Genomic DNA, 20593 nt, shown 5'->3' on the forward strand with positions numbered 1-20593 from the left:
GCTGTTTGGTACATTTTCACTAGTAGTGTACGAAAATGAATGAACCAAACACTACTTGATCTGGAATTGGGTCTGTTGTGAATCTAATGCCCTTAAACTCTCTAATTGAATACATAAAAAATATAGTAGTATTTAGTTTTACCTTTGAATCCCACTGTCAAAATTTGTAAAAGTAAAATGCACTAGTAAATCAGTTAGTAAACAGTAAGTAATAAGAGTAGATAATGTTACTGCAGGGCATGTCTTTATCAATTCATTGGTAAAACAAGTTATTAAGACTTTGTTTTAATGGAAAACATTTTCAAGAAGAAACACAATTATAAAATACTTCGTAGTTTTTCTCTGTTAGTTTGTTTCCTTACAACAAAGACGTGCAACAAACTCATATTAGGTAGTTAGTAAAAAAAGGAAAATGGAAGTGAAAAGGAAAGAAACCCTAGTAAAATAAATCGGCAAAACCGATGAGAACATATCACATATCACATGGAGGGAGGGAGGGAGGAGGGGAGTGGGGAGTAGCCCATCAATTAATGTAGCGTTATCTTGTGATTTTGAAGTGAAAGTTACTCAATAGTATATTTGTGACTGATTTCAGATTTTTTTTTTTTTTTTTTGGCAGAAGATTTCAGATCTCTAATAAGTAATAACCCAAAAAACTCACCAAAACTCTAGAATGGCTGTTGCTACTGGAATGGTGCTGAGTGTTGCTCAGACATTATTAACTGCACTACAAAGCAAAGAGCTGAGCGAGGTATGCTCCATTTTTGGGTATGAATCTCAGCTTCATAAGTTGCGAAACACTGTTACTACCATCAAGGCTGTACTCCTGGATGTGGAGTCTAAGCACCAAGAGCTCACTCATGAAGGCCAAGATTGGGTCGAGAAGCTCAAGGATGCTGTCTATGATGTTGATGATTTGCTTGATGAATACACCACTGTCGCTCAGCAGCTGAAAAGAGTTCCCGGTGGAAACATCTCTAAAAAGGTACGCCGTACGCCGTACGCCGTTTCTTCTCTGGTAACAACCAGTTGCTTTTTGCTTTGAATACATCCCGTGAGATTAAGAAGCTCAGGGACAAGTTAGATGGCATTGCAAAAATTCGTAGTGAATTCGGGTTTAGTGATGTGTATAAGCCTGTCGATAGAAGAGAGGAAACATGTTCCTATGTGTATGAAAAGAGTATCATCGGGAGAGATGCAGACAAGGAGAATATCGTGGATTTGTTATTAATTGTCAGACTCTGTTGATATTCTGGAAGTGGAAGATGTTTCTTTTGTCACTATTGTGGGGATTGGAGGGCTGGGGAAAACAGCTCGATCTTGCTCAACTTGTCTTCAATGATGATCGGATTAAAGAAGCTAGCATTTAAAGACTGGATGAAATGGGTTAACGTTTGTGTATCTGAAGAGTTTGGCATGAAAGAAGTTCTCAGTAAGCTGGTTGGAAATAATGAGCTTAAACTAGAAGAGGTGCAGAGAGCAGTTCGGAATCAGATACAAGGGAAAAAATACCTGCTTGTTCTAGATGATGTATGGAGTGAGAACCGTGAAAAATGGATTGAGTTGAGAGACTTTTTTACATTAGGTGGAAAGGGAAGTAAAATCTTGGTAACTAGCCGCTCTAAGGAGGTTGCAAATGTTATAGGAGATGATCCAATTTATGAGTTACAAGGTCTATCAGACGAGAAATCATGGGATTTGTTCAAGAGAATAGCATTCAAACAAGGGAAAGAAAAAGAAGATGTTGATCTTGTTGACGTAGGCAAAAGGATAACAAAGAAATGTGCCAATGTTCCTCTCTCCATACGAGTGATAGGTAGTTTGTTGTATGGTCAAGATAGAAACAAGTGGTTATCATTTCAAAGTGTTAATGTGACAAAAATGAGACAAGGTGAGGTGAGTAGCATAATGTCAACATTGATGTTTAGCTATTATCATCTTACTCCCGAGTTAAAGGGTTGTTTTAGCTTTTGTTCACTGTTCCCTAAGGACTATGTCATAAACAAAGATGTATTAATAAGTTTGTGGCTGGCACAAGGCTATCTTATTCCAAGTCATCAAGGCCAGGCCTTGGAAGATGTAGGTGAAGACTATTTTTCAATTTTGTTACAAAGATGTTTCTTCCAAGACGCTCAACAGAATAAAGATGGCAAAGTTCGTTCCTGTAAGATGCATGATCTCATACACGATCTTGCTATGGAAGTAGCTGGAAGGGAATCCTTCATATTGACAATGACACCTTGTGCAAGTCATGGTGGAAGAAGAATTCGTCATCTGTCTACAAGTTCCAGTAACTGGTTTAGTCCAAGGCATCCCTGGAATGTTGCAACACTGCGTACGTTCTTCCAGTTGTACAGTTTTCATAAAGCGTCTGGCGACGTGGCTGCAATAATTTCAAATTGTAAACGTCTAAAGGTGTTGGACTTGCACGATTCCGCCATTGAAACTTTACCAAGTACACTTGGTAATCTGTTACATTTGAGGTATCTTGATCTTTCCGGCAACAAAAGTTTGGAGATGCTCCCTAAATCCATTACCAAGCTTCATAACTTGCAAATATTGAAACTATGCAGATGTGAGTCATTAATGGAGTTGCCAAAGGATACGAGCAGACTGGTAAATCTTAGGATGTTAGACATAGATGGATGTGACAAATTGACTCACAGTCCATGGGGAATGAATAATTTAACATGTCTTCACACGCTGACAGTGTTTATCGTAGGCAGGGATGATTCCAAGCAAGTTAAAAAAGGAGAGCTAATAGACCTGAAAGCACTTGTGAATCTCAGAGGTGATATCTGCATTAAAGTGGGTAAATTTTCTTCAAGCAATATGCCGAATGTTACACAAGGAGCTCATATATTAAGGGATACACGTCTCAAGGGTTTAAAAATAATGTGTGATTTGCCACGCGAGCAATATGGTGAGAAAGACCAAGGTCTTTTTCACGAGGCATTGCTGGAGGGTCTGTATCCTCATGGTGATCTGAGAAGAATGGTGATGAGTGGATATCAAGGCAGAAAATTGCCAAGTTGGGTATCCCTGATAACAACTTTTCTTCCTGGACTTGTGAGTATTGAACTGTCGGATTTTGTTGGGTTGCAACATCTCACATCACTGAGTGAACTTCATCATCTCAATTATCTTAAACTTTCAAATATGCCCAATATACAATACATAGAGAGCAATTCACCTTGTACATCAGCAACAAGGGCCTCGAAATTCTTTCCATCCCTTGAAGAGTTAGAGCTACAAGGAATACCAAAGTTAAAGGGATGGTGGAGGGATTTATCATGGATGGAGATGGAACTCATGGAATGTGGTGGCTGTTTAGTCAATAGTAATGGAAGCATGGAACAAGTTGTGGACCTGCCATCATTTCCTTGTCTTCGTGATGTACGTATAATAGACTGCAAGAACATTACATACTTTCCTCCATGTCCACATTTGAAATTCCTCGATCTTAAGAGTGTAAATGAAGCGTTAACATTTTGTATGAAGAGAAGAAGCGTACAATCAAGTCCGATAACATGCCCTGCTGCTGCTACTGCTACTGCTACCTCCTCATCCAACTTGTTTCCTACCGGTATGTCATGTAATCCAAAAGATGCCAGTTTATTTTGCTTGGAGGAGTTGAACATTGATAATCCAATGGTTTTCAATTCCTTATTTAGGGAGTTTGTTTTAGGCGTTGTTCGTATTGAAATTAACTTTTCTGATCAACTGAAAAGTTTGTGGACAATTAGGGAGGGTTTTCAGAGGTGTGCTTTCTCTGTTAGACTACTTTCAATTTATAACTGTCAGAACCTCAAGAGTTTGTCAGGAGGAGGAATAGAGCATCTCACCAACCTACAATCCTTATCAATTGATGAATGCTTTGATCTGGATTTGGAAGAGGATGAAGGGATGCCATGGAAATATCTAAGTTCCCTCTTTTCCTTGACATTAATTAACCTTCCAAAGCTGGTAAATTTGCCAAAGGGGATTCAATACTTGACCTCCCTTCGATCCCTCCAAATTGAGAGATGCCACAACTTGAAGAACCTTCCAGAATGTTTCTGCTTCTTAACATCTCTTCAATCTGTCCATGTTGAAGACTGCTACAACTTGAAGTCCCTTCCAGAATGCCTCCATTCACAATCATCTATGCATTTGCTTCATATCAACAATTGCCCTCAACTCCCTCATCCATATTTACAGTTGCTTTGAATCTTATACTTCATATGATTTAAATTTAATCAACTTTCTCAAGTCAATTGCCTGTTCTTGTACTGAATTATTCTGAAATTGCCAATCTGTAAATAGCATTGTATTCGTGACATTTTATACCTAGAAAGAGACATCGATCCTTCCGTTCTGAGAAGATTGTCCTGTTTCTGAACAGATTGTGCTTGCTAGTGCTGAAGCATTAGAGGGAGTTGCATATATGTGTATAATTATGTGCCTGTGTGGTAGTTGGTACAAATTTTGACATGATCGTTTATGTTGGTCAATTTAATTAGTTATCATAATATGTTTATACATGTAGTAGTCTTGGGCTCTTGGGTCAGAAAATATCATTCTATTTATTGGTAAACTATATATATACTCCACATGATAAATAATTTGATTTATTACTACACATTAACATTAACATTAACATTATCATTATGTAATTCTACGTACGTTCCCACCAAGAGAAAAACATTACGTAATTCTATATCCTAACCCTTTTAAAAGCAAGAGATGCCTCCCAATTTTCCTTAAGAATAGTGGAATTACAATTCTGCCCTTAAATTCCTTCATGAATTACCACCTCACCCTTTATCCCTTTAGAAAAATGCTTACTTCTGCTTTCCTCTCTTCCATCCCATGCCTTTGGTACCTCCGCGGCTCCGCCCTATTCCCTCCCATAGCGTTGGTAGCAAAAAAAAAAGAATCTCATTCTTTTATCTTTCTCTGGGTATGATTTCATTTTGCACAAATAGATTTCCACAAATACTCTAATTTGCTGATTCAAATGACTTTGAGAGAGCTTGAGGCGAAAGATTAGGGTTTCAAAATGAGATGGATCGGGGCTCGCATTCATTTGACTTGGACGGCGTTCCGGAAGGTTCGTGTTTCTCATTCAAGGTTTGGTTAGTTTTTCTTTTTCAATCGTTTGCATCTTCTCATTGATTTTTGTTTCTTCATTTTTTAGGGCTTATCAATTCGAGCATCAATGGCGCCTACTGCTAAAGGTATTTCTTCCATTTTTCACTTGAATGTATTAATTTATTTTGAAGTTTTTATACGATTTATTTCTGGTTTTTAAAATTTTTGTGTAGAAAATCAGGATTATCGTTTCGGGGTATTTACACTGTAATGCAATTGTTGATTCTTTCAAATCCATGTTTTACCTGCAATTATCTGTTTGTAATTGTTCTATTGAACCAATAATTGACTATTAATTACGCCGACAAAAGCTTATTGTTCTTGGCTTTATGTTTGCTAAATTCAATCACTTTTGTTGTTGGTTGTGATATTAAAGGCATTGCATTTTGTATGTCGCCCAGATGTGTTCGAAACATCGCAGTGCTTGTTTTGTAGTAAGGTAACGAATTAAATTCTACAAAATAGCAAAATATTTAAAGACAACTGAATGATTGGGATAGAGGGGGGGTTTGACATTTGTTAATGTATTAACTAAATAACAATACTAACTCAATACGATAATGTTATATGATATTTTCTCGACTTATGTACGAGCCAATGAGTTTGTAACCGGTTAGATAGTTATTTTTTATAGTTACTAATTAATAGTTTTTCTTCCTAAATTACAAAATACAAATAGTGCTCGGAGCTCGGGAAATACGGTCCATTAAGCTAGCTAGATTTGAATGTGTCTTTTTCATTTATTTTCTTGGTCATATTTGCTCCCTGTAAAGCTGTAGTTTGAGTTTACTATCTTCATACAGTGATTGGTTCACTACTAATGTATGTAACTAATTCCATCTAGGTCCAGCTACTCTCTGTTCTAGAAGAATACATCTTCTTAAGGAAAGAGAAGGGGGCAGAGCATTAGAGGCGCGCAAAGGATACCCTCACGACCCTTGTAGGTCCTCTACTTCTTCAAAGGTTAGATTTCTTTACTTTTGAAACTTTGGTGCTTGGCTTTTGTCCCCTCTATAATTCTGCGTTTTAAATGATTATATATATATAATATATATATATATATATATTATCGGATTAGTTTGAATAAATTGAATTATATATGTGAATAAATACTTGTAATTGGAGAGAGCTGGAGAGTGGATTAGGGATCAGGGTTAGAGAGAGACGGTAAAGTATAGATGAAGGAGGGGGTGCGGAGACAGTGAATTTGAAACTGGTTGGCTTGGAAATTGGTTTTGTATCTAACTCTAGATGCTACCACCATATTCTTGAGTGATTTTCATGGAGACTATCAATAAGAATACACATGTTGTAAGCCTCCTCTGTCACCAAATATCAGTTATACCTCATATTCAGTTTCCATAAAATTAATCACAATATCAGACACAAATGAACAATACAAAAACTGTATTGGTCGTCGTATTGAGCATTGAATTTCATTATATCCATTAGAGTCGAACACATATAAACACAAACTTTAGCTATTATTTGTTGCATCTGATATAATTATATTTGATTTCACAAGTTTAGTTTTCTTGACATAATCTGATAAGAATTAGTTTTCATAATGGTTAGGAAACCTTTAAAAAGGTTCAACACATGCTGCAAAAAGACCATTTATTCGTGGAGGTTTCCCCAAGGACAGGGTTTTCTAGGAGCGACGTCTTGGAAAGGCACCTTAGGTCAGTTGGCTTGGAAGCTAAGGGCCTATAAGAGGATGAGGAATCCAACATTGATGCAATAGAAAAGTGTTCCTTGGAAGAGAATGAAGAGGGTGGTCTGACTTTATCTGATTTCTTTTAGGAAGTCCCTAATGTAGACATGAATACATGTATCTTTTGTTGCAAGTTTAATATGACCGGGAAAACAACTACATGTTAAGGGTTTAGGGTGAGTGCATTGATTAAAAAGGTGTTACCTAGATTTCTAATAGCTATTTTACATAGACATTAATGAAAGAGGTGTTGGAGGAGATCCTTTTACAACTACGGTTTTGGAGGAGATCCTTTTACAACTTCTGGTAGCTGCTGCTTGAGTCTCTTTATGCCTCCGAAGTTTGCATCATCTCTCTCCTCCAATCTCAAGCGCAGCCATGGTTCGTCTTCATCCTCTCCCTCCCTCCTCCCTTACTCAACCTTCTGTAATTTCCATCGTGTAATTTTAATCATTTTCTTTCTCTTTTATTTCATGTAGATTATCTCAGAGAAGAATTGCAAGGAGATTTCCAAGTACCTCTTCCAAGGTCCGTTTCTATCTCCTAAATCCTAATCACAATATCAAATCTGGTCATCTGTGAATTTTTATATTTTCTGCTCTGTTTTGCTGGGTTTCTGTATCATTGTATTAGGTTTTGAATTCATGATATACGCGCTATGAATTTTATTGTTTTTTTTTCTGGGAAATATATTGTTAAGAGACTATTGTTTTTTTCTGGGAAATATATTGGTGCGAGATTGCAATTTGAAGATACGCAAGACGTGTGCATTTGATTTGTTGAATGGATATAGTTTATGTGTCGTAGTTAGAATGTAATACCCTCTGTGTTTGATTTGTGTGGATTCAGTTTTCTTAATTATTTCCAATTTTCAATTTAAGATTTTGTTCTTGTTGTCAAAAGTTTGTGCAAATGATTGACTTGGTGTTGTTCCTTTGAGAAACCTTTTGCTAATTTTGAACAACACATTGTTTTCTACCACCATGTGAGAGCATGCTATTATTGATGGATTCCATGGAGATTTGTTTGAGAGTCAAATGTTGGAGTGATCGACATATGACATATCTGTTACTAATTAATAGTTTTGCTTCCTAAATTACAAAATACAAATAGTGCTTGGAGCTCGGGAAATACGGGCCATTAAGCTAGCTAGATTTGAATGTGTCTTTTTCATTTATTTTCTTGGTCATATTTGCTCCCTGTAAAGCTGTAGTTTGAGTTTGCTATCTTCATACAGTGATTGGTTTCACTACTAATGTATGTAACTAATTCCATCTAGGTCCAACTACTCTCTGTTCTAGAAGAATACATCTTCTTAAGGAAAGAGAAGGGGGGCAGAGCATTAGAGGCGCGCAAAGGATACCCTCACGACCCTTGTAGAGTTGTAGGTCCTCTACTTCTTCAAAGGTTAGATTTCTTTACTTTTGAAACTTTGGTACTTTTGAAACTTTGGTGCAGCCACTTTACTTGGTTACGAGAGGAGATGAGATGTAAGTTGGATCTGCTAAATCCTAGCTTATTTAAAAAGTAAGAGATGCACCCCTGTATCTGTATTTTCCTTTTTTTAGTTTGCTAGCTTCATGTTGTAGGCCTCTGTTGGGCACTTATTGTGGTCGTTTTCTCAGACGCATCTTCTGTATATAGCCACATACTTTTGGTTAGTTATGTAACCTACAATGCGTTTCTCTATGCATAATGGAATGAAGTTTGTTTGTGTGTTTTAAACTGGTGTCCCTTCTTTTTTTAGTTCCTATATTCCCCTGTATTACTCATTTTCCCTAAGATCCCTGGGTTTTTGTTTACCTTCCACTACTTAAAACTTGGAAATATGTTGGTGAACTCCATGTTAGATTACAATGAATATGTTTTAGTGCAGTTGGTTGAGCAGTCTGGACTCTTAGAAGTTCCTGGATTCTTCTGCAGATACAAGCTGCTCAATTTCCCCAATACCCTATTACCTCAGGTATTAGTATGATTCTTTTTGGCTGCAACTCTTTCTAAATGCATACAAATCAAGTATGCAGGCTTAAGTGAATCCCTGGTGCATAGAATTATGCTCTAAACCAACTATGGCATCTTAACTCTTAAGTGAATCCAAAAACTCAAACAAACTTGGACACTAATTCTAATCTGCTGTAAGGTTTAAAGAATTTAACAATGTTCTTAACTCTTACGTAAAGTTGCAGTAAGATTTTGAGAATATACATTGTTTTGGAATTTTCTTAAGACCTTAAATGTTTCGCATTAACATTGGCTTCTTTTTAATTAACGGATTGATATCTTAATTTTGAGTTTCAAACGTTAGTATGACTAATGCTCTGCAATGTTAGGATTTACATTTGGTATGCTCACCCATGCTGGATTTCTTGGACTGATTCTTGCATTTGGGATGCTTGTAAATTTGTTGTTTACAATTTACATTGGGATTATTTATAATATGTATAAATATATATCTTTTTACATGTAGTCATTTTTATCCTAGAAGTGTAACTGGGTCAGAGATTGAAGTATACAACATTAAAGTGTTGTTCTTCACGGTGTATTAAAACCTGACTTTCTTCGCTTCTGTTTGTGAGTTGATTTCTGAAACCATCTTGTTCGTTCTAGGCTCTCCTTTTCAGTTTATAAATATCCATTTACTCTGATTTTTTTTTTATTAGCTCTTCTTTTCGGATGCATGAAGCAGGTGGTGAAACCCTCCCCTTCAGCTCATGTAGCAACGAGCAAAGCTTCCATTCTGGTCCTTCATCTACAGGTATTGGGTCCATACTTATGATCAAATCTAAGCTTCCCTCACAATTTGCATCAACACTTGATACTCTCCAGTTAATGCATGGTAGAACCGAAAAATGATGAAACTTGTGTGCTTTCACCAATATAAAAAGTTGTTATCCTCTTAAGGCATCTTTTTATTAGTTGGAAAATACTCCCTCTGTCCCTTAATACTTGCACCGTTTTGACTTTTTGCACTATTCACATAATTCACTTTGACCCTATTTTATTTATAGTATATGAAAATAAATGTTAATATATAATATATTGTTAGCTTCATCTCAATATATATTTTCAAAATATTAAAATTTTTATAACTTTTTATAATATATAGTTAAAGATATTGGTGGTCAAAGTTGTGCATTGGCAAGCGTGTCCGGTCGAAACGGTGCGAGTATTAAGGGATGGAGGGAGTAACTCAGTTTTTTTTTTTTTAAAAAGGAAATAAAGGAATTTGTGATCTTTTAATACATTTGCGGGAGAGGAAATGATAAGATTCAATGTATATATGCACAAAATGAGCAAGATGCATCTGACAGGACTGTAATAGCATGGTCTGCAATGACTTTATTGAATGAGTGTTGCAGATCCCAACTCGCCTGTTGTGTTGCAGACCCTACCCGCTCTTTCTGAATTGGTGCTGTTCGTTTTCCCTGGCCAGTTCCATCTATTAGACCTGATGGGTAACTAGCTATGCTTTTATTGTGTACTCCTTCTGTCCCGGAATACTTGACCTGTTTTCCTTATCGGACCGTCCCTTAATATTTGACCTGTTTCTAAAAATGGAAATATTCTAACAATATTATATTATTTCTCACTCCACCCTTATTAACCCACCTACCCCCTACTCCATACAAAAAATAATTAAAAATTCAATCCCTACTCTCCCCCAACCCCACCTCTTAACCCACCTCCCACTAACTACATTAAAATAATATCCCACTATCAACTACTACCTATTAAATTAAATAAGTCAATTCAAGTTCCTTAAACTCTGTGCCGGTCAAACCGGGTCGAGTATTCTGGGACGGAGGGAGTATCTATGTTGTTGCTCCGTTATGTCTTGCTTCTAATAGATGTTTGTTCTCCATGGCCAGTCATCAGTTGTATCGCGTCGGAGTAAACAGTTGAGAATGACCTTGTTTATGTTGCATTGCTTAGTAGTGTGAACTACCCTATGTGGTGGATGTTTTTTTAGGGGAACAGTGAAGACTTGAATTTTCATGTTCCTATATTGGAAATATTCATTGAACCGTTTGGATCACCTATGTATAAGGCAATCCTATGGAACCTACATTATGTAAGCAAGTATATTTCTTATGGTCTATTATATCCATATATGCAAGTATTGTGTAATTGTGTATAAGGAAATTCGATGGAACTTACAACATGTAATTAGCTATGTTTTTTATAGTCTATTACATTCATGTTTGCAAGTATCCCATCAAATAATTAGGCTCGTGCTTTGCATAGCTTTTTGACCGACAAATTTTATATCTTAGGGGACTGTGCGCGCTAGCGCACGGTCCAACAACTAGTGTATGTAAATATTAGAATGCTTGCAATGTTGAAATTAAGTTTAGTGATTCGAAGAAGACCAAGTAAAAGACATGTGCTATATCCTTGATTAATTGAAGTGATCCAAAATTGTTATCTGTGAATCAAAAAGTACTAGTTGAGAAGACTAAGACCAAGGACTTAAACAGAAATAGAATATAGTTAAGAGTTTGGTTAGTTCACATTTTAGCATGCAAATATTGAAGTCTAAACTCTACTCCTATTAGTTATCTTGGTTTTAAGTTGCCAAATTTTAGTGGACTCTTTCTTCTCTTCTGAATTCTGATTTTACTAATTAATTAGGGATTCATAAGCATGCTAGGGGATTCAATACTTGACCTCCCTTCGATCCCTCCAAATTGAGAGATGCCACAACTTGAAGAACCTTCCAGAATGTTTCTGCTTCTTAACATCTCTTCAATCTGTCCATGTTGAAGACTGCTACAACTTGAAGTCCCTTCCAGAATGCCTCCATTCACAATCATCTATGCATTTGCTTCATATCAACAATTACCCTCAACTCCCTCATCCATATTTACAGTTGCTTTGAATCTTATACTTCATCCGTTCCGGAAATATCGCACCATGGTTGACTTTTACTCTTTTAACCATTACTTTGACTCTTAATATCTCAAATCGTGTGCAAGTAAAAATTATAAAAATTAATATTTAGAAGTATATGATTTAAATTGAATCAACTTTTTCAAGTCAATTGCATCCCCCTTCCCGCTTGTTCTTGTACTGAATTATTCTGAAATTGCCACTCTGTAAATAGCATTGTATTCGATCGTGACATTTTATACCTAGAAAGAGACATCGATCCTTCCGTTCTGAGAAGATTGTCCTGTTTCTGAATAGATTGTGCTTGCTAGTTCTTAAGCGCGCATTAGAGGGAGTTATATGTGTATAATTATGTGCCTGTGTATAGACTGGTAGTTGATACAAATTTTGACATGATCGTTTATGTTGGTCAATTTAATTAGTTATCATAATATGTTTATACATGTAGTAGTCTTGGGCTCTTGGGTCAGAGAATATCATTCTATTTATTGGTAAACTATATATATACTCCACATGATAAATAATTTGATTTATTACTACACATTAACATTAACATTATCATTATGTAATTCTACGTACGTTCCCACCAAGAGAAAAACATTACGTAATTCTATATGTATGTAAATATTAGAATGCTTGCAATGTTGAAATTAAGTTTAGTGATTCGAAGAAGACCAAGTAAAAGACGTGCTATATCCTTGATTAATTGAAGTGATCCAAAATTGTTATTTGTGAATGAAATAGTACTAGTTGAGAAGACTAAGACCAAGGCTTTTAAACAGAAATAGAATATAGTCAAGAGTTTTGTTAGTTCACATTTTAGCATGCAAATATTGAAGTCTAAACTCTACTCCTATTAGTTATCTTGGTTTTAAGTTGCCAAATTTTAGTGGACTCTTTCTTCTCTTCTGAATTCTGACTTCTGACTTCTGAGTTCTGACCCATCCGTTTTTATTCTTTCAACACACCATTTTCTTGAAATTAATTTGCACTTTCACTTGGGATTATTAGTGGCCATTCCCCCAACCCAACTTTGTCTTTGTGCCTCTCCACTCCACTATCTCCTATTTTAACCCACTACCAAAACAAAACCAACATTTTTACCTCTTTTTTTTAACCTCATCCGACTATATTAGTATATACTTTGTTCTACAAATATTATAACATTTACATTTTCACGCAAATTCTCTACTAAGACATTTTTGGGAATTGACTTTTTTTTGTTTTAATTAGTTGATACGGAGTACTGTATACTCGTATTTGAAATGCCCTGTATAATTAGTTGCGTGACTTGCGTTACATAAGATCCTTATCTATACGACCATTAATATAGTCTAACTTAAATTAAGAAACAAACAAAGTTTTCCCAGATGAATCCAATTGTACGTTGTTATACTTATACTCTGTGTATTTTGTTAAGGATCTTCAGACCACTAAAACGTAAAAATTATTAGGTCTATGGAGCGTTGCGTATGTAACTTTCCTAAATCCAGATCAAACTATAATTACAAAAGTCAATTTGACAGTTAGTTGTTACTCGATCTATGTAGAAAACACCAACATATGTTAGATTTTGTATCCTTGACTGCCCCAAAAAACTATTCTTTAAGCTGTAGTAGCTCAATAATTAATGGCTAAAAACCGCATTTTAATTGCATTTCATTTATTCGTATAAAATAAATAATTATACGTACTTTGAATAGTCGTCAGTAATCATAACTAAACCGAGCTGTATTTTTATTTTATTTTATTAGCATCACGTTTATTAGACTTTTCAAGGAATATACAATACATGGAATCATAGATGATGATGGAGCTGTAATTATCAATATTCTTCTCAAACTCATGCATCTTTCTGTTGGAAATCCTAGTGAGAAAACAAAAGAAAATGAGTGGAAAAATGTGGGAATATGAAAAGTCCCACATGGGAAAAACACAAACCATATTCAATGTTTATATTTGGGGGTTTGAGGGAAACATTTGTTTAAGAAAGCATGTGAGTGGCATGGGTGGTCACAACACACACGCGCGCGCGCCGGGCTCAGGCGAGGGCCGTGGCCCATGGAGTGGGGTGGGTTTTGTGGGCCGGGTTATCCTTTTTGGTCAAGGGCGGTTTGATCAACCCACTAACTTTGGAAACTGCTCCATTAATCACGTCATTACTCCCCACTAGCCGTTTTATGACTGTTGCAGTTCCCCATTACTCCCGTAACTTCTCCACTAGCCGTTTTTTGCTGGTGCAGTTTCCCAAAGCCTCATTATAAATTCATCGTTTATTTCCACAAAACATATAGAAACTTACAATCAATCTCTCTCTCAAATTCCTCTCTTTCTGGGCAAATATTCTGGTAGTGCACATAATTCTCGGTGTCGTGTAAACCCTGGAGGGCAACCGCAAGCGTTCTACTGCACCGGAGGTAGCGCGGAATTGTCTTTTAGAGCAGTGGTCCGGCCACGGCACGACAATCGTTTCAGTTCGTATTACGCAACATCCAGTTAAGTCGTTCCAATTACTTATTTTAGCTAACACTTTCTACTACTAACTGGTCATTATCCAATTTTACGGTCAGCTAATTTTGAAATTCATCTACTCCGTGTCCTAATTTTCTAAGTTAATTTAAGTAAGAGAATTAATTAAGATACCTTCATTTGGAGAATTTAAAATGTGCACAACTATAATTACCATTTATATATAAAAAAAACACCATCTAGCTACAAATTTAAATTTGCAATATATAATACGTTAATCTTATCAAACCACAGAAAAAATTAGGTACAATTGTATAACCTTTAACTAAACTTAGCTGAATTGGATAACCTTTATCCGGCCACCTACCCTTAAATGAACTTATTAACCTTTATTCGATTTTACTAATTAATTAGGGATTCATAAGCATGCTAGGTAGCTGTGTTACAAGAATTAAGCATAGAAGAATCTAAAAGTGGGTAACATTTTGCACTTAATCAGCAACATAATTGGGTTTACCAATAAAATATTTGTGAATTGAAAGATGACTAATTCAAGATGCTAGAATTTGATATAATCCACATAACATACATTCCGTAATTTCCCCAACTTTGTGATTAGTGATTTGTACTGTCTTCACCCCGGGCCCACCATATAATAATAGAAATAAAATAATAAAAAAATGGAATGGTTTTACCTACAACGTAACACTTGATCCTCCCCAACTTTCCCTTTCACAAACCATATATTCATAAATCATAAATCATAAATCATAATTCATAAACCATAGATTGTTATTTTAATTTGTAGTTAAATTAAAATAAACAAAATAAAAGTTGGTAGGTGAGAATAGTTGGTCCCATTTTGGCCTATAAATACAAACACATTTCCTAATCAAAATACTTAGCTTTGAAAGTTGTTCTCTTCCCTTTGAAAGCATTACCATCTCCTTTACTTTTACATTTACATATTACATATTACATTTTACATTTTACATAAACTTGTACGTACCTTACATCCCTTTATTAAGAAAGAAGACTAATTAAAATGCCTTCTTCGGACAAGATTAGCGGAAACGGGCAGACCGTTTGTGTGACGGGTGCGGGTGGGTTCATCGCTTCATGGATTGTTAAGCTCCTCCTTGAGAGAGGCTACACCGTTAAAGGGACTGTTAGAAATCCAGGCAAGCCCATTCAAATTCAAATTCAAATTCAATTCATTGTTATATTATGTTTAAAGTTAATTAAGTTGGTTTTATATATACTTCATCCTTTTCTAAAAGTTCTTTACGTTTTGGAATACGTGTCCAAAACATGAAAACTTTGACCATAAATTCTCATTAGTATATACATCAAAACATTACATGTAAGATCTTGTTAGATTGGTCTCGGTATGTATTTTCAGAATATCAACTTTTTATAATTTTTCCACATACGAAATTGGATATATTAGTAGTTAAATATTGCATTGGAGTCCGTGCAAATAATAACTGTAAAGAACTTTCTGAAACGGAAGTAGTAATTAATTAATATAATAATGTACAGATGATCCGAAGAATGCACATTTGAGGGAGTTGGAAGGAGCAAAGGAGAGGTTGATATTATGTAAGGCAGATCTTCTTGATTATCAAGGACTCAAACTTGCTATTTCTGGTTGTCATGGTGTTTTCCACACTGCTTCTCCTGTTACTGATGACCCTGTAAGCTACCTTCATCACCTTAATTAACTTTATTAGCAATATTAATGGTGTTATTAATTGATTAAACCTAAAAATAAATTAAAAAAAAACAGGAGCAAATGGTGGAGCCAGCAGTGATTGGTACCAAAAATGTGATAACAGCAGCAGCTGAGGCTAAGGTCAAGCGCGTGGTGTTTACATCCTCAATCGGAGCTGTTTATATGGATCCTAACCGGAGCCCCGATACGGTCGTCGATGAGTCTTGTTGGAGTGATCTCGACTTTTGTAAAAACACCAAGGTTTAAATTCTTTCTTTTTATTATTTCACCCTAAAACGTACTCCATCTGTTTCATAATGTTTTTCATGTTTACTGTTCATATGGTCAAAGTTTAAAAACTTTGACCGTAATTAATAGTATGATTAAGAGTATAAATGTTAACTTGTGAGATATCAATGGATTCGTTTCAATATAAATTATCTAAATATCAATTTTTTAAAAATTTTACTAATACGAAATTAAAATTATTAACGGTGAAAGTAGTGCATTGGAGACCGCGCATAATGGAAAAGCGAGGAACATTATGAAACGGAGAGAGTACTACTTAATTTGTAGCTTTAGATTAAGGTATACGTACTCTAGTTTTTACTTTTCAACTCGTGCACATTTTACCATGATTAATTCAGACATTGAAATTTCACAATAATGAAAATAATGCACGCAACCTTAAACCTTACCATTATTATGATGAAGTAAATAAATACTCCGGCCGTTCTATATTTGTTTGAATTTCCATAAAAAAATCAGAAAATCTAGTAAGATTTAATTAGTTTGATTTAATTAATTATGTTGTAAAAGAATTGATAGTGCTAAGCTAAATAAAGTAGCTTGTGTACAAAACATCCTACCCCAGCCCTACCTAAAAATGACAAGAAACCAATTCAAAATAAACTTAAACACTGCTACTGCTACTGCATGCGTTGTATAGATGATAATCATGTTTGGAAAAAAAATTTGTTTTTTTTTTTTTTTTTTTGGGAATGAATCATGTTTTGAATGTTGTCAATAAAACAAATGCCTTTTTGTTCCATACTTATATGTGACCAGACAACAGAGGAAGTACAAACACATATCAGATATGTATGGGCAAATACATATCAGATATGTATGGGCAAATACATATCAGAACAAAAGACAAAATAGGAAAAAGGACAAAAAAATAATTACATGGTACTTTTTTAAACACAAATGGTACTTTTTTTTTTACCGAATGGTACTTTTTTTTACAGAATGATACTTTTTTTTTACATGAATGATACTTCCTTTTTTGTCTTTTAGCTATTTGTCTTTTAGTTGATATGTGTGTTTCCACACATATCTGATATGTGAAAAAACAACCTCCCAAACAACATGCAGAACCTTTCCCTAAATAGTTGGTAATAGAGTGATGACATTAGCCATTTGGGGAACCAAGCAATCTTGTATATATAGGTCCTTTATTCTAAGTTACTACTCCGTAATAACATACTCTCACCTTGTCTCAATTTACTTGCGAGAGTTCTCACAAAAATTGGTCAAATTAAGCAAGTAAAATGAGAAGGAAAGAGCAATATATGATCACATTTGCAATAATAGTCAATGAACATGTCACGTGTGCTAGCTAGTTATTGTTAGAATAATGCCTTAAATCGGTTAAGCCCCCTTACTGCAACGCCCCAACACGGCGATCTCGCTGACCGATTTATCTGTTTTGGGCCTATTTTCTGAGTTTTTTTGCATCTGTCTAGAGAGTACTATATAAACTCTCTAGGTCATAACCTAGTTGTACTATGTAATATATAGTCCTCAAGATCAATAAAACTTTTCTCCCATCTGCATGTGGAAGTAGCTAAAACATTGTTAGTGGACCACATTACGTTAAATCTGTGTGTTCTTTATTTACGTTATTCAATCTTTCTTTGCTTCCGTTAACATGCAGAACTGGTATTGCTACGGGAAAGCAGTGGCGGAACGGGCGGCATGGGAGGTGGCGAAGGAGAAAGAAGTAGACTTGGTGGTGTTATGTCCGGTGTTAGTGTTAGGTCCATTATTGCAATCAAGTGTGAATGCAAGCATAATACACATACTAAAGTATTTGACTGGTTCAGCTAAAAAGTATGCAAATTCAGTACAAGCTTATGTTCATGTTAGGGATGTTGCTTTGGCCCACATTTTGATGTACGAGACTCCTTCTGCATCTGGAAGGTATCTTTGTGCTGAAAGTATTCTTCATCGTGGTGATGTTTGTGATATTTTGCAAAAGTTTTTCCCCGAGTATCCTGTTCCTACCAAGTAAGTCGTCTATCTTTCTTTTTTCTTTTTTTTTTAATTTTTTAATTTATTATTATTATTATTATTATTATTATTATTATTATTATTATTATTATTATTATAAATCAAATGCCAACAAAGTCAAATAATTTACAAAGTCAAATAATTTACAAATAGTTAGTGGGAAGCCGAGATACAATCTGGGCCCCCACTCCTCTGGCTATAGCAAAATCTATCCTGGTGAAAATATGAGCAGCAAACTATTATTATTATTCCTTTCAAACTAAATTGCTAGTAATTTTTAAGCTCTATATTACTAGAATTACACGTAATTTTGTTGATTATAGGGCTGCAAGTCTGCAACAGCTGTACTACCACCATACTTACTTCATTGGCTCCATCACTCTCTATCAAAAACCACAAGAACAAAATATATTGTGTCCCATCTTATAAGATTTGCTTATCTTTGTATTAATTAATCATTTAAACAAAAATGTTACTAAACACGTATTTAAAAAAGAATGGTTAACAAGTACTACTACATACATAGTATTAGTAGTACTTTACTTATAATGAAAAAGAAAATATTAACTTCCTTACAAAATTGATCAGGAAATTGTTCCACCGTATAAAGAGTGCATGAATTGTTATAATAAATATATGAGCGAACAATATTTATACCGGTGACCCTATTATGATATTTCACCTAACATGAAGAAGATAGTAAGAAAAGGTTTCACCTACTACCCTTAAGAAAAATTTGATTAAGTTATTTAGCAAAGTTAATTAACATTCAGTATTACATTAGTAACAAAAAGGAAGGGTTGGGTAAGTGTCACAATCACATAACAAGACCATGATGTTATTGTTAGCTAGGTGCCTAGCTTGTTAATGTTGCTATGATTTCTTATAAATCAAAATCAAAATCAAAATCAAAATCAAATATAAAATAATCCTTTTGGAAAATAAAAAAAGGTAGAAATTGGTTTAAAACACAATATTTTAAATGAATAAATGTGGAGTAGTACTTGACAAAAGTTGGTTTGGGCCCCAGAAATGAGAAGCTGTGGTAGCTCCTCACCTACTACGAAATTGGAAGTATGAGGAATGGGGGGCCCAACCCAAATCCATGGAATTCTTTGGACTCATCTTTAACCCAAAACGACACACCCCTTTTGTTTTGTTTTGTTTTGTTTGCGGGTTAGTGGACTTCCCACTGCGAATATAATATAATATTGTATTTAAATTCTAAACTTGGGATCTTATGAATTATGACATCACAAATTCACAACGGGTCTTCTACTCCATAACTGGGCCCATCACGTCTCTATCTTCTGGACTGTCTTTTCTTTTCTGGAGTAGTAGGAGTTTCTCATTCACATATTTTGCCGAAAACAAAGAATCAATATCACTAATGCCGTGTTTTGTCTATCAAAAATTGATTACCATACTTGTATTCTCCTCCTTTCCTGACCGTCTCTTAATACTTGACCTGTTTTTAAAAATGAAAATATTCTAATAATATTATATTATTTCTCACTCCACCCCTATTAACCCACCTACCCCCTACTCCATACAAAAAATAATTAAAAATTAAACCCCTACTCTCTCCCAACCCCACCCCTATTAACCCACCTACCCCCTACTCCATACAAAAAATAATTAAAAATTAAACCCCTACTCTCTCCCAACCCCACCTCTTAACCCACCTATCACTAACTACATTAAAATAATACCCCACTATCAACTACTACCTATTAAATTAAATAAGTCAATTCAAGCCCCTTAAACTCTGTGCCGGTCAAATCGGGTCGAGTATTCCGGGACGGAGGGAGTATAAAATTTGCAATTTCTTTGACTATATATGCATCAAAATTGTTAGTTTGTCCATTCTTTCTGCTTTGTCATATTCTACATATGTAAATATAAATATAAATATAAATACTACTAGTTAGTTGTCTTTGATTTTGTTAATTTAGAGTAAAATCTTGGTAATTAATAAAAAGTGGATGTGGAATGATAATGTAGGTGCTCAGACGAAGTGAACCCAAGAGCAGAAGCATACAAGTTTTCAAACCAGAAGCTCAAGGACTTAGGATTGGAGTTCACCCCTGTTAAGCAATGTTTATACGACACCGTCAAGTGCCTCCAAGAAAAGGGTCACCTTCCTGTACCTCCACAGCAAGAGGAACCCATCCGTATTCTATGATACTTTTATGTTTATATGCACGACCCTCTAATAATTACTGGGATTATTATCAACTTAGACCGACCATGCTTGTATTTTGAACCATATCAATTTTAATCAACTACGTATATATTATACTTCCTCCGTCTTTTAATACTCGCAACGTTATGCCAATGCACAACTTTGATCATTTATATCTTAAATTATCTTTATG

General features: G+C 35.1%; 3 protein-coding genes across 28 annotated transcripts; all 3 read left to right on the forward strand.

Annotated features, from left to right (window-relative positions):
• The first annotated feature begins 1338 nt into the window (after positions 1-1338).
• Positions 1339-4209, forward strand: LOC110804526 (putative disease resistance protein RGA3). Its single transcript, XM_056842779.1, has one exon. The coding sequence runs from the start codon at positions 1339-1341 to the stop codon at positions 4207-4209; it is 2871 nt and encodes a 956-aa protein (XP_056698757.1).
• A 626-nt stretch (positions 4210-4835) lies between these two features.
• Positions 4836-11708, forward strand: LOC110805099 (uncharacterized). 26 transcript variants are annotated; one of them, XR_008932617.1, is made up of 9 exons: positions 5200-5219; positions 5978-6096; positions 6709-7228; positions 7327-7375; positions 8127-8254; positions 8724-8810; positions 9315-9418; positions 9534-9602; positions 11480-11494. XR_008932617.1 is itself a non-coding variant. In XM_056843236.1 (7 exons), the coding sequence occupies exons 1-7, from the start codon at positions 5042-5044 to the stop codon at positions 10740-10742; spliced, it is 456 nt and encodes a 151-aa protein (XP_056699214.1). In that variant the 5' UTR covers positions 4836-5041; the 3' UTR covers positions 10743-11058. The 26 variants fall into 26 exon arrangements, 7 of the variants coding, with proteins under 7 accessions (XP_056699214.1, XP_021866429.2, XP_021866407.2 ...); XR_008932607.1 differs by lacking the exon at positions 11480-11494 and adding an exon at positions 10207-11058 and having other exon boundaries at positions 9508-9602; XR_008932609.1 differs by lacking the exon at positions 11480-11494 and adding an exon at positions 10233-11058 and having other exon boundaries at positions 9508-9602.
• A 3300-nt stretch (positions 11709-15008) lies between these two features.
• On the forward strand, positions 15009-20516 carry LOC110805090 (cinnamoyl-CoA reductase 1). The gene is made up of 5 exons (XM_022010704.2): positions 15009-15387; positions 15749-15903; positions 15996-16181; positions 17860-18212; positions 20220-20516. The coding sequence occupies exons 1-5, from the start codon at positions 15252-15254 to the stop codon at positions 20398-20400; spliced, it is 1011 nt and encodes a 336-aa protein (XP_021866396.1). The 5' UTR covers positions 15009-15251; the 3' UTR covers positions 20401-20516.
• Positions 20517-20593: the final 77 nt, after the last annotated feature.

Source organism: Spinacia oleracea, chromosome 4 (assembly GCF_020520425.1).
Source record: "Spinacia oleracea cultivar Varoflay chromosome 4, BTI_SOV_V1, whole genome shotgun sequence".
NCBI classification, from domain to species: Eukaryota; Viridiplantae; Streptophyta; class Magnoliopsida; order Caryophyllales; family Amaranthaceae; genus Spinacia; species Spinacia oleracea.

Coding starts and splice junctions, on each gene's coding strand:
- LOC110805099 (XM_022010715.2), top strand. CDS start 5,042: ATGAGATGGATCGGGGCTCGCATTCATTTGACTTGGACGGCGTTCCGG. Junction 5,093..5,179: donor CTTGGACGGCGTTCCGGAAG/GTTCGTGTTTCT, acceptor TTCATTTTTTAG/GGCTTATCAATTCGAGCATC. Junction 10,303..10,716: donor CCATCTATTAGACCTGATGG/GTAACTAGCTAT, acceptor CTCCATGGCCAG/TCATCAGTTGTATCGCGTCG.
- LOC110805090 (XM_022010704.2), top strand. CDS start 15,252: ATGCCTTCTTCGGACAAGATTAGCGGAAACGGGCAGACCGTTTGTGTG. Junction 15,904..15,995: donor CTCCTGTTACTGATGACCCT/GTAAGCTACCTT, acceptor AAAAAAAAACAG/GAGCAAATGGTGGAGCCAGC. Junction 16,182..17,859: donor ACTTTTGTAAAAACACCAAG/GTTTAAATTCTT, acceptor GTTAACATGCAG/AACTGGTATTGCTACGGGAA.
- LOC110804526 (XM_056842779.1), top strand. CDS start 1,339: ATGATGATCGGATTAAAGAAGCTAGCATTTAAAGACTGGATGAAATGG.